At 36.9% G+C, this 13,651-nt stretch overlaps 1 protein-coding gene across 2 annotated transcripts; it reads right to left on the bottom strand.

Moving 5' to 3' along the window:
* Positions 1-364: 364 nt before the first annotated feature.
* On the bottom strand, positions 365-12,931 carry LOC108682570. Of its 2 annotated transcripts, XM_018171763.2 has the most exons (4): positions 12,589-12,931; positions 4,251-4,344; positions 1,175-2,872; positions 365-547 (listed from the first exon to the last, which is right to left on the bottom strand). In XM_018171763.2, the coding sequence occupies exons 2-4, from the start codon at positions 4,281-4,283 to the stop codon at positions 527-529; spliced, it is 1,752 nt and encodes a 583-aa protein (XP_018027252.1). In that variant the 5' UTR covers positions 4,284-4,344; positions 12,589-12,931; the 3' UTR covers positions 365-526. The 2 variants fall into 2 exon arrangements, with proteins under 2 accessions (XP_018027252.1, XP_018027251.1); XM_018171762.2 differs by having other exon boundaries at positions 365-2,872; positions 12,783-12,931.
* Positions 12,932-13,651: the final 720 nt, after the last annotated feature.

Below are 13,651 nucleotides of genomic sequence, written 5' to 3'. Positions count from 1 at the left end.
TGGCAACTGAAATTCGACTGGTAAAATTCCCCCCCCCCCGTGATTTTTGGGGAGTGTCTCTGTAATACAAATAATGTCTATACACTCGTTTCCGATCACAGTTAACAGTTCATTTCTTTTGTTCAAAACGGAATCAGAGTTAGTGTAGAAACATTTCAAAACTTTTTGTGCACTTCCATCTTGAATTGTATGAATAAACTTTTTACTTTATTTACAGAACTGGATTTATATACATGATTTCCACTATTTAATTGTCTTCCCTCTCCCGTGACTGTCGGCGACGACATAATTAACATAATTATATGTTACAAGTCATGGTAAAATGATTCTAAAATAAGTATTAGTAGGGAAGAAAAACAACTAATTGAGCTCAAATTTTATCTCTGTCATTGATATTATCAAGTTGATTTGACATCTGTGAAATGCAGATAAGATAGTACAAAAAATTACTGATCGCTTTGAACTTATTTCAATAATAAAAATAGTGCATTGTTATTACGGATGAGCATCTCCAATTCCTTCGAAATTAGCGGCTGACACTCTTCTGCTGGAAGGGTAATAGAAATGTTGAGTTAAAAAATGCAATACAATCGAAAACGTCGTTGTGACCAGCAAACAGTCTGAAGTAATAACTGATTTTGTCAGGCAACAATTATTAAAATACAAGAAATAATTTTCTGAGAACATCAAAACGGCTGATTCGACCATGAGTGACATTAAGACAATCAATCATTTTCGGTAACGCATTCAAGTACAGTTCATTTCAAGTAACGCATTTAAATACACGAAAAAATTATAATACCAATTAATGTCAAATCAAAACATGATATTTTTTTCAAAAGTCCGAGTCAATGCTACGGCAAAATCATGGCTGGCAAGCAAAAGCATCGTCTCTTGCGCTTTTGATTGAAGTCTCAAAGCTTGATTCTTGGGTATATATATCTCGACTGTTGGTTTGAATCGTATCGGAGAGGTTATTGTTAACAAATACTTGATTGTATTTTTCTTTTGAGTATCCGTTTGCAATATTCACATCATTTAATTATTCAATACTGTCAAATTCCATTATTCTATTTTGCACGACTGAAAGTGGAGAAGAAGCACAAACCCCATTATTCGCATAGTCTGCGATTAATTTTTGTCGGTCCTGCCAGCATTGAATGGGCACAAGTACCTTTTCGTGTTCCAGTTGTGCCGCGTCGAGGTCTGTTGGCTTAGCAACGAATTTTTTCTCAAGACTATTTTGCTCGTTGGCATCGCCCTCAACCTCGCGTAAGGAGTCCCTTGACGAGCAGAAAAACATGCCCGCGTCGCTTTGGGAGCTAAATAGTCCTTCTATTGCAGAGAAGTGCTCATATTCTCCTGAAGCTTCGGACGAGAGTTGCGAGGACGGATTATATTTTAAAACATAATAAATTCTATCTTCTTGTCCGCTGTCTTCGTGGTGCTCGGTCGACCGTTCAGAATCACACAAAGGAAAGCTTGAGGTAGATTCTGATAGCTGCACACATTTCGAGGCTTCGTGTAAGTGGGTTGGCTTCGATAACGAAGAATAGCTTGACGCCCGAATATTTGATTTGACACAGCGTGGCACGCGTGGAGTGCCGTCACATGTCAAGTTTAAACTGCCTAATGAACCCACAGAAGCCACATTTTCATGCAAGGACTCGTCTACTGCTGATTCCAATAGCACCATGGAGCGATCTTGAATGCCGCTGCTGACACTTGATAAAAAATTCGTGTCGGAATAGTTTGTTTGTCTTTCTAAGTCAACAATGTTCTTCATGCATTCAGACGTCGATGGTTGTGAATGTTCAAACCCCGACAACCTTCTGACACCACATCTTTGGCAACTAACGTTAGGGTCGCTTTTCTCGAGCGCTTCCAAGTTTGTAGCAGGATCATTATTTTCAGATGGGTGTGATGGAGTGAGTGCTGTAGACGAAATTTGTGGCATCGCCGATGAACTTGGGGAATTCCTCTCACTATCAGAAGAAATATCGATCAGTGTTTGTGAAGAGCGCTGCCCGTCCACAGAATCAGTTTCTCCGAAAGCACGTTCGACGTTTTTTCTTGCTTCTTCAAATTCCATTCTTCTATTATGTCGGATGAGTTGAGATAATGACATTCTCTTAGTATTTGAGGCATCAAGGCTGCAATGCCCATGACAAAAATGTTCATGATCTTTTGATACCATTTTGAGCGTTACAGGCTTGCCCGATTCTTCAGTATTTCGTACACAAAAAAACTTTCTGAAAGCATATAGCCACTGATTTTTCTTATAATTCTTCATTTTAAGTCCTGGTTTGTTGTGTTCGTTTATTTTCAAATTGCAGTCAACTGCGGAAGCATCAGCTTCTTTTGAATTATCGAATGTGGCGAAGGCCAAACTGGTACTGCCATCACGCGGTCCATGCTTTTCATTTGGATTGCCTCTTTCGAAACGTCCAATTTCGTTGAACTTTATACGTGCCATAGAGCTGAACGAGCGAATTGAGACAGATGCAGGGCTTCTGAAAGGGGTAGAAGAATTTTCCACGGCGCAGTCTATACGATGATCACAACTTGGCACGGGACTACAGGTTGGTTGATCACAGCTTGGCACAGGATGATCGTAATTTAACGACACAAAATCATTCTCCCTCCGTGATGGCAGATCGGAATTTGGCACGAGACTGCTTACTGAATTGTCAGAATTGATCAGACGACAGCTCTCCGTCATTTCGGGATTAGTTTCAGGAAACACAGGGACGAGGTTGTCGGGGACGATGAAGGTCGTTGAGTTGAAAGGTAAAATTTCGACGGCAGAGGAACCGTTTCTTCTCAAGTCCATCGTGATCACCGGGTCTGGATGTGATCCGTGCTTCTCGAACTGCCAAAGAAATTATTTATTTATCAACAAATGCTTTCTAATTGATTGCGAAGATAATTCATTACAATTTTAATGACACTAAAATCAGTAAGTTCTAATATCAGCCACTTAGGCCTAATTTAGGTGCAGGCTGCTAAGCAAACTAATTCTTATTCTTGCTACACCACAGCAAGCTTTTTCGTTGTCGTTCCTATGGAACTATTCTACATAAAGGGCATCAGTTTACAGCGTATCCAATATACACACATCTTATTTAATTGCAGCCAAACTTCAATCGGCAGTTAGGCCACTGTAAATTTTCCATGGCTGTAAATTTTATTTTCAGCTGGATGTGCCATTTAAGACACCGGATGGGTCAAATTAATTTGATAGGAGATTAATGGCCAAAAGTTAAATACGAGAACTTTGAATGTCGACCTTCAAGATCTAACTATCGTGAATATACTCTATTTCATGACGCTATTACAGATCAGTAGATGACGCCGCAACTCGAAAAATACGTTGCCACGTCTACGAGGCGGGCTTGGTCTAAACTCTAAAGCATGAATTTAGTTAGTTATGACCTCACAATGATTTCCTATAATTATTTGAAATCCTAAAGCCAATGCTGCTGGGAGTAGCTTAAATATATTCTTCCCGGTCTTGAAAATTTGAAGAAATTTGCATTTCTATTGGTATACATATCCATACTGTTAAATTTTCCTCTAGCTGACTAAATGAAATCTTCGACTTGGTACACCAAGTTTATATTTAAACTTGAGTTATTTTAGGAGCACAGTGCTGATGCCGACGGCAGGTACCGACTTGCGGTTGGTTGGATCATAAAAAATGTAGGCGAATGATAGCCTAGCAGCTAGTCGGGTCATAGCCTATGTAATAGAATTACCTACCACCGACAGGAGGGAGTTCTGGTTCCACGTGCGCGTTTAACAGGGTTTGGTAGTTAGGAAATTTATGATTGGCCAATCGAAAAATCGATAGCCTAAGCATCGTTAAACAGTTCGCCTTGTTCGACTGAGTCGTTTGTTTACCGCATATATGTTCGGTAAAATTAAAATGTGAAAATCATAAAACGTTTAATAATTACATAAGTCGATGTTAACTTTTTGTATAGAAGGAAATGCGGGCAAACATTGTTATTCACTTGCATTGATAGAATTGAAAAATGAATTTACACAGAAATATCTATCATTTTAGGAATAGGGGTAAAGCGATTTTTCACGTAGTTTCAACTAAGCAAAACGCTTTCTAAACATAGTACAGTCTAAAAAACAAAGGGAAAAGTGTAATGTTTCACAAACAGATAATGTCTATAACACACGAGAAAGATGTCCTCTGAAAAGTGGGATGCGATAAATCATATTTGCTAAAAACTTACCATCGCCTTGATAATCGAGTGGATTCCTAACATCAAAGGAGGAATTTCAGGGCAGAAATCTGGCAATGCTGATGCGACAAATTCCACGTGTTACCTTCAACAAAGAATTAGGTTTTATTAAGAAAACTCGCTCGCGTACGTCATATTATCAAAATCATATATAAATGAATCACAAGCTACTAAAGTTGGTACTCCAACAACTAAAGTAAAACAATAAATAACTTAGTAATACAAATTTTGAATTTGTGTCATGAATGCCATGTACGGTCGGTAATTGATAGCTGAAATTGAATTTCACGGCATGGAGACACGCGGAACAACCCACTCCCAACAACTGTACAGAAGCGACTGGACTCTCTTTTGAGAAATAGAGAATTGGGAGCTAAGGAATATTCCGGGCTCCGGCCACTGATTCGACCATAACAAACCAATCCGGCTATTTTGTCTATACGGCCACGCGTTTTGCGCATTCATTTGAATGAAACAGATTCTAGCTTCCCTGGGCCCTACTCGATATTCCATTAGATAAAAATAGTGCATTTATATAATATAATATAATATTTTCTTTTATTGAAAAATTGCTAATATGCCGATGATGGCAACAAACAATCAATGTCATTCTTTTGAAATTATTCACGTCTCGGACAAATTTACGGCCAGACTTGCGGCCGGTCTCCCCAAATTCAGTTGAGAGAATATCTCCCGAAGTAATGAACGTAGCTCGATAAAACTTGGTACAGGTATTCATTAGGACCTAACGGTGATGTTTAGATCGTGAACATTTTTGGAATTTCACCTTAATTCGTGAGTTATATGAGAATACGTGCCAAACTTTGCAGTGAGCATGACATTTCTTCAAACCTCCTGTACAGATTTGAACGGAACTTTGTATATAGAAACCTAACCTCCTAACGGTGATGATTAGCTCGTGACAATTTTACAACACTTCTCTTTAACTTCACTTCTTGTTTGTCTGTCAGTCCTGCCTGCTACAAATCTTATAATCGAAATTTAACACACTTCTACTTATCCTATTGATTTGAGATTTTACACACTTGCATAAAGTTGGAGACAATGCAAGAATCAAATGACAAAATAAATGATTTTAATAATTAAACTTTTTTTTTCAATATTAAAAAATTGAAAAAATAATTTTGTCAGCTATAAATCTTATAACTGATATTTGACACATTTTTACCTGTCCAATTAATCTGAAATTTTGCACACTTGTGCAAAGTCGGAGGCAATGCATGAATCAACTGACAGAATAAATAATTTTTAAACATTTTTTTATATATTAAAAAAATTGAAACATTAATTTTTTTAATATTAGAAAATAAAATAAGAAATTATCTGTACGGTACATCTTTAACATTGGAGACACTGGATTCTTTAGAAGTGTTGTCTTTAAAAAGTAATTTTTAAACGTATATTATTTATTATTACAACACTTCTCTTTAACTTAACTTCTTGTTTGTCTGTCTGTCTGCTACAAATCTTATAATCGAAATTTAACACACTTCTACTTATCCTATCAATCTGAAATTTTGCACACTTGCGTAAAGTTGGAGACAATGCATAAATCAATTGACAGAATAAATAATTTTGAAAATTTAGTTTCTTTTATGTATTAAAATAATTAACAAATTAATTTTTTTAATATTCGAAATTAAAATTAGAAATTCATTGTACATGTTTTACATTGGAGACACTGGATTTTTTAGAAGAGTTGTCTTTAAAAATTAATTTTTAAACGTATATTTTAATGGCTCATATTCCATCAGTTTATTATTCTAAACCAGTGGTTCCCAAACTTTTTCAGGCTGGCGCCCCTTTGGCTCCCTAGTGAATTTCTAGCGCTCCCCACAGACACATGTAAAAACATACGCCTCTTTCTTGAAATTTAGTACGCTGTAATTTTAAAGAATAAAGGTTAAACACAAATGCGCATTTCACAAATAGAACCCCATTTAGTGAACCAAAATGTTTTTCAGCTGTTTTAACTGTTTCAGCTCTCGAACCTTAGGACGCCTCGGGCAAATTTACGGCCGGACTCGTGGCCGGTCCCACGATCAGTCTCCAAATTCAAATTTCAAGTAATATCTCCTAAACTAATGAACGCAGCTCAAGAAAACTTGGAACATGCATTCATCAGAACCTAACGGTGATGTTTAGCTCGTGAAAATTTCTTAAATATCACCATTATTGCGATACAGGCCGAAATTCGCAGTGATCAAAAAATTTCTTCCAAACTACTGAACAGATTTGAACGAAATTTTGAACATTTATTCCTAACAACCAAACGGTGATTTTTTAGCTTATAATTTTTTTTTATTTTACCTTCGTTTGCGAGTTTTTTTTTTTCATTTCACCGTCATTCTTGATTTCACACTACCTTATATTCTGCCCGTATCACCGGGTAATTTGTAGCTTAAAATTCACGTCTGGGACAAATTTACGGCCGGACCCGCGGCCGGTCTCGCGGACTAAAAACATAGAAAAAACCCAGCCAATCAACGAAAACCTCGCAGGTTAGGTCCAGTTAGGAACAGGTTCCATTAAAAACACAAAAAAACCTAGAAAAACTCATAAAAACACTAAGAAAACCTTTCGGCCGCGAGACCGGCCGCGGGTCCGGCCGTAAATTTGTCCGAGACCTCTTAAATTCGCGGCGATCAAGAAATTTCTTCTAAACTACTGACCAGATTTCAACGAAACTTTGTACAAAAATACCCAACCTCCCAACGGTGATGTTTAGCTCGTGTCAATTTTTCTATTTTGCTTTCGTTCGCGAGTTATACAGATATAGGAAAAACGACCGGCTTTTCTATCCGGCCGGTTTAACAAAGAGCCGTTTACGTATAGCCGTATAACTCGCAAACGAAGGCAAAATCGAAAAAATTGTAATGAGCTAAACATCACCGTTGCTGAGGTTAGATATTTAAATACTAAGTTTCGTTTAAATCTGTTCGTAGTTTGTAAGAAATTTTTTGATTACTGCGAATTAAAGCGCGTATTGCTGTTTAAATCACGAATGAAAGTGAAATGGGAAAAAATGCGGGAACGAAGGCAAAATCGAAAAAATTCTCACGAGCTAAACATTACCGTTCGGTAGTTAGGACTGTAAATAAAAAAATTTTGTTCGAATCTGTTCAGCAGTTGGGAAGAAATTCCTTGATCACTGTGAATTTCGGCCCGTATTGCCATATAGTTATGGCAAAAACAAATGAAGGCAAAATTCAAAAAAATTTCACGAGCTAAACATTACCGTTAGGCCGTAATGAATACGTGTACTAAATTTCATCGAGTCAAAGTTTATTAGTTTGAAAGATGTTCCTTGATCATTGAATTTGGAAATTGGCCGTGAGACCGGCCGCGTTAATTTGTCCGAGACGTGAACCATGTGAGGTTAATAAACAGATCTGGGTGAAAAAAAACCATCGCTGGGAGTCATGTGATAACCTGTTGTGTACAAGTCGTCAAACAAACGTTCGAACTTCTGACTTCGACTTCGGACTACCGCCCCCCCCTACTGCCCTCTTCTTCCTTACCGCCCCTCAAAATCTTTCCACCGCCCCTAGAGGGGCGATATCGCCCACTTTGGGAACCACTGTTTTAAACCAAAAATAACAAGTAAAATGTCACCAGTATTAAAGTTGCCTTGCTAAATTCGTTAATTTGAAACCCCCAATGTATATATATTTATTCTTTACAAAATTCTTTACAAGCTAGAGGAGCGCTCCACTTACGTAGATCCGCTCCACCGCGCCACTAACGCTGTAACATCGTCGATTGCTGGTTGATTACGTCGTAATGTCTTTAATGACGTTGAGTCGACGTCTAATGATTGCTGGGACTCAATTTTAACGATTAATGATTGGCAATGTCGTGCGAAAAAATGCATTTTAACAGCGGCTATACTTCTGCTATAATTTTCCCGTAAAAACTTCACGCTAACAAATAATTGGCAGGCAATGGTGATGTTATTCGCTGTTTTCCTGCGTGATTTTATTCCATGAACACTTGACACATCGATAGTAAATTATTGTCTAACACTTTATGATTAAAAATATTTAGCTATTTTCTCGTTTCTAACAAATTTTGATACCCACTAATACTAGTGCCGGATGTGCACTTCTACGCTTTATAAATCGCATAACATGGAAACGGAAAACTTAAAATATTGACGTCGTTAAAAATTATAAAGAAATTCATCGATATTGTGGTGGGAAGTGAGGTGCTATAGACATTTAATTAAATGTAAAATGCGAGTTCAATTTAGATTAATGCCCTATCAAGGCATTAATTGAAGTTATCGTGACCAAAAATGAAATCAGTGATAAACAGTCATCCTTTCAGAAATAAAAACAATTTTCTGATTTTTTTCAGACCCGTGTAATCAAATTTAAAATTGTAAGAAAAGCAGACTGGGTTACCAGTTTTTCCCTGTGCATTTTTGCGGTCGTTCCTGAGTGACGGATAAATGATCGTTAAACGTGTACGTTTGTATGTGGCGAATAGTTGATTGATTGGCGAATAGTTGACGAATAATTGATCGTTTGCAGGAGGCGATTAGTCGATCGTATATAAATGGCGAATAACAAATCATGTGCACGTGGCGAATAAGTGATCACTAGCACATGGCGAATAGTTGATCGTATATATATGGCGAATAATTAATCGGGTGCATGTGGCTAATAGGTGATCGCTCACACGTGGCGAATAAGTGATCGCTTGCCTGTGGCGAATAATTAATCGTATGTATATGGCGAATAATCAATCGTGTACATGTGGCGAACAAGTGATCGATCGCATGTGGCGAAAAAGTGATCGTTTTCTTGTGACGAAAAAATAACCTGTATGATTGATATAGCCTGCATGTGACTGATCGTTTGCATCTGGTGAATGTCGTATGTATGTCGTGTATGTGAGGCTCCGCCAATTTTGTTTATAGAGACCCAATCTACATGCGGTGGACGACGTCTGAGTTGCCCATCCTTTGGTGCGGAATTAAGATTTGAAGTCACCATCAAAATGAGGGCACCATCACATGAGGGCAAAAAATGCTCTTTTCTTTACATGAATTTAGAATACATTTTAAACATCAGTATAGCACATCCAATCATTTTAATCGACGTGGAAACTATTTAGCCCTCTTTTCGATCAATATTTAGGTGATGCATTTAGATGAAAATTTATTCTATGTTTTATCTATCCGAAAATCAGTCTACGGCCTTCTACAAAAAAAATCCGAGCTGAGAATTAAACTTTCCTCAGCCGGACTCTCAGAGCATTAATTGTTGTTAGAAGAAATGCAGGAATGAAGGTTTGTTCAATGAAATAATACTCGTTCAATGTTTTATGAAAATTTGTGACAAATTCTGCATAAATTCCAAAATTCCAAATTGTCATAGTTAGATAAAGTGTGGGTTGTTTTTTAATTTATATGCAAAGTCAATTCTACTTTAGATTAGGAAATGACGGACACGTTGCAACTTGTCATATGAACTAAGCATTTAAATCAAAGAAAAAGCCGAAAAATTCATTTTGTCTGCAGTGGAAACTTATCAGAGTCCAGCTCTATCATCAGTACAAAAACTTCATTAATACGATTTTGACCAAAATAGGACCTGCAAATTGCCTAAGGAATGCAAAACCTATTGCATAGCTTTCAACGGTTTCAAGTGGATACGAACTCATAACATCGTTTACTCAGGTGACGTCATAGTTTAAAGAAGGTGAGAGAGTACCACGGGTAGCTATCGCTATAAAAGTTTCATCACGATGGTATGCTGCTAATCTATCCACCGCAGCTATTTATAACCGTCCAATTGTCAAACTCCGAAGAAGAGGATCAACAATGATTGAACCGTAACCGATGACGTGAGCTCTAGGTACAAGAGCAGCCACTTAAAGTGCCACTTTCGAGGTGCTACTTCAAGATCCTGAATAAATTTATCGAACTGAAACTTTAAACGTGTGCTGCGTCTAAGCTTTACCAGCATTTCTAAGTATATAGAAGCCGAGGCAACTGCCACAACCAAACATGATTGATGCTACATCTTTCCATCAAAGAAGACCCGGTGCGGTACTCAATAGAAGCTCTATCGTCCCCTTAAATAATATAATTATTAGAAATGATACATGAACGTGCGTTGATGTATACAATGGCAAGTGCGGATCCTAGGCCATCAAAGTTCGTTGATGCATCATTGCAAAACAAGCAGTTTTTGTATTCTTCAAAGTTCATCTTATTAACAAATAATCTATATACTCGATGAATCGATACTGACCTTTTTTTTCACCGCGACATTGACAAATATACGCGGCAAACTGTTTAAACGTTGATAAGGTGGCAGCAAACTTAATTTCTTTTATAAATGTTACGAACTTGTTCAGTCGGAATTTATTGATGACAGATGTGTTTTGGCGAGAGCTTTCAAAATAATTGGCACCTGGCCGTGGAAAATTTAACCGATTTGCGGTAGCTATACGAAACACATAACGGCATATTTTTGTGTCGGAAACTGGCGATCATTTTCTGGATTAATAACAACAGGTTTGCCTCAAATGTCAATTTTTTCACATGAAAAGATGTGATCGTAAAAACATCAGAAAAATTCAATTTTCACCAGAAAATACGTCAATTAAGCTTATGTTGATTGATTCACATCTGCAAATGGACACGATCGCGTTCAATGCCAGTTTTTACAACACTTCTCTTTAACTTCACTTCTTGTTGTTTGTTTGTCTGTCTGTCTGCTGCAAATATTGTAATCAATATTTAACACACTTCTACCTGTCCAATCGATCTGAAATTTGGCACACTTGCATAAAATTGGAGACAATGCATGAATCAATTGACAGAATAAATGGTTTTATAAGTTATTTTTTTTTTTAATATTAAAAAATTAAAAATAATTTTGTCAGCTACAAATCTTATTATCGATATTTGACACACTTCTACCCATGGTTGAATTACCATGCTCCTACCTGTCCAATCCACCTGAAATTTTGCACACTTGCGTAAAGTTGGAGACAATGCATGAATCAATTGACAGAATAAATAAATTTATAAATTAAAATTTTTTTCATTAAAAAAATTATAAATAATTTCGTCTGCTACAAATCTTATAATCCATATATGACACAATTTGACCTGTCCAATCGATCTGAAATTTTGCACAATTGCATAAAGTCAGAGACAATGCATGAATCAATGACAGAATAATTAATTTTGAAAATTTACAAAATTTTGATATCCTGAAAAATTTTTGTAAATAATTTTTTTTAATATTTCAAAAAAATTAGAAACTCTTTGTACATTTGTAATACCAAGACACTGGATTCTTCAGAAGTGTTGTCTTTAAAAAGTAATTTTAACGCATATTATTTAGATTTTGCTTTCGTTTGCGAGTTTTTTCCACTTCCACCTCATTCATGATTTAAACAGCAATTCGTGCTTAAATTCGCAGTGAGCATTGAATTTCTCCTAAAATACTGAATAGATTTGAACGAAACTTCGTATGTGAATACCTAACCTTCCAACGGTGATGTTTAGCTCGTGACAACTTTTTCGATTTTGCTTTCGTTTGCAAGTTATACGGATATACGGAGAAACGAACGGCATTTCTCAGGCCGATTTTTAAACTTGCATTGACCAAGAGCCATATACGTAAAGCCGTACGTATAACTCGGCAACGAAAGCAAAATTGAAAAAAATTGTCACGAGCTAAACATCACCGTTGGAAGGTTAGGTATTCACATACGAAGTTTCGTTTAAATCTGTTCAGTATTTGAGGATAAATTCAAGCTTACTGCGAATTTAAGCACGAATTGCTGTTTAAATCCCGAATGAGGTATAAGTGGAAAAAACACGCAAACGGAAGCAAAATCGAAAAAAAATGTCACGAGCTAAACATCACCGTTGGAAGGTTAGGTATTCACATACGAAGTTTCGTTCAAATCTGTTCAGTATTTGAGGATAAATTCAATGCTCACTGCGAATTTAAGCACAAATTGCTGTTTAAATCCCGAATGAGGTGTAAGTGGAAAAAAACTGGCAATCGAAGGCAAAATCTAAAAACTGTCACGATCTAAACATAACCGTTGGGAGGTTAGGTTTCTATATGCAAAGTTTCGTTCAAATCTGTACAGTAGTGTAGAAGAAATGTCATGCTCACTGCAAATTTCGGCACGTATCGTCATATAAGTGATATAACTCACGAATTAAGGTGAAATTTCAAAAATGTTCATGAGCTAAACATCACCGTTAGATCCTAATGAATACGTGTACCAAGTTTTATCGAGCTATGTTCATTGGTTTGAGAGATATTACCTGCTCAGTGAGTTTGGACACTGTTGTAAGTGAGAAGCGAGGGGACTCATGTAGAGCTTTAATCAACAAGAACGCAACATTCTGAAACAAAATAACACTAATATACAATATGTAATAGAACGACATTAATTCAAATATATAGGTATCCAAATGCAAAGTAATACACGTGAAACAAAACATTACAAAATACTTACAGAGAATGGGAACCGCAGTTAAAAGATCTTAATAGTGAGAGAGCCAAGCCAGTTCTGACGATGGACATTGGTTCTCGAACAAAGTAACTTACTGGTATGGAATACGGTACGAAATACTATGTACATATGAACACTACAGCACAAAATTCACGACAGACACCGGCCGCGAGACCGGCGGTAAATTTGTCCGAGACGTCAATTATTCATCCATATCATAGAGACAATGCTGCGAATGAATTTAGTTTATTCTTTCTAAAATTGAAAGACTTGTTAAGATAAAATAAATAGTGAAGCTCCTTTTCGTATCTTAACTAAAAAGATATAAAAAATAGTATGGACAGATAAGTTAGTCTGTGTTTCGATTTATAACAATTATGAAAAATCACAGATAAGTATCAATTTTTCTGCCATTATGGTATTTAAATTGTTGCCTATTTTTCGCTTGATTGCCGAATGCTCCATCCACAGTTTGCAAGGATAAAATGGTCGTACGTATTCTGTTCCCGCGGAATGCGGCACTATCTTTTTGTTTACCCACCCGTTCTGAGTTGGTTCAGGGAGCTGCAGCTCCCTCACAGAGTGGAAATCTAAGATTAGAGGTTCACTTAAAAAAAAGCGTTCCGCCTTGAAAAAAAAAACGTTCCAGGCAAGTGGCAACTAGAAACAGGTTTGCAGGTCGTCAGAAATCGGCCTAGGCATGAACGTTACGTCAGGCAACACAGAGAAAATCCCAATATTGTTAATTGTGCGCGTCACTCACGGATAAGCAAGAGGAATCTACTGAAAGACACGTTGTGCTCAGTAGAACACGTTGTGCTCAGTAGAAGTTACAAGGTCGCTACTGACACCAGTAGAAACTCATCACTCAC

The sequence above is a fragment of the Hyalella azteca genome, unplaced genomic scaffold, assembly GCF_000764305.2.
Source record: "Hyalella azteca isolate HAZT.00-mixed unplaced genomic scaffold, Hazt_2.0.2 contig5129, whole genome shotgun sequence".
In the NCBI taxonomy this organism is placed as follows: domain Eukaryota; kingdom Metazoa; phylum Arthropoda; class Malacostraca; order Amphipoda; family Hyalellidae; genus Hyalella; species Hyalella azteca.
The sequence above is the reverse complement of the archived record's forward strand: the minus strand, read 5'-3'. Positions and strand labels throughout refer to the sequence as shown.

Bases quoted from the DNA above. Each gene is read 5' to 3' on its own strand.
- LOC108682570 (XM_018171762.2), bottom strand. From the start codon at position 4,283: ATGTTAGGAATCCACTCGATTATCAAGGCGATG. The intron at 2,873-4,250 runs GTAAGTTTTTAG...TTTCTTTGGCAG, and splicing joins ACTCGATTATCAAGGCGATG to TTCGAGAAGCACGGATCACA.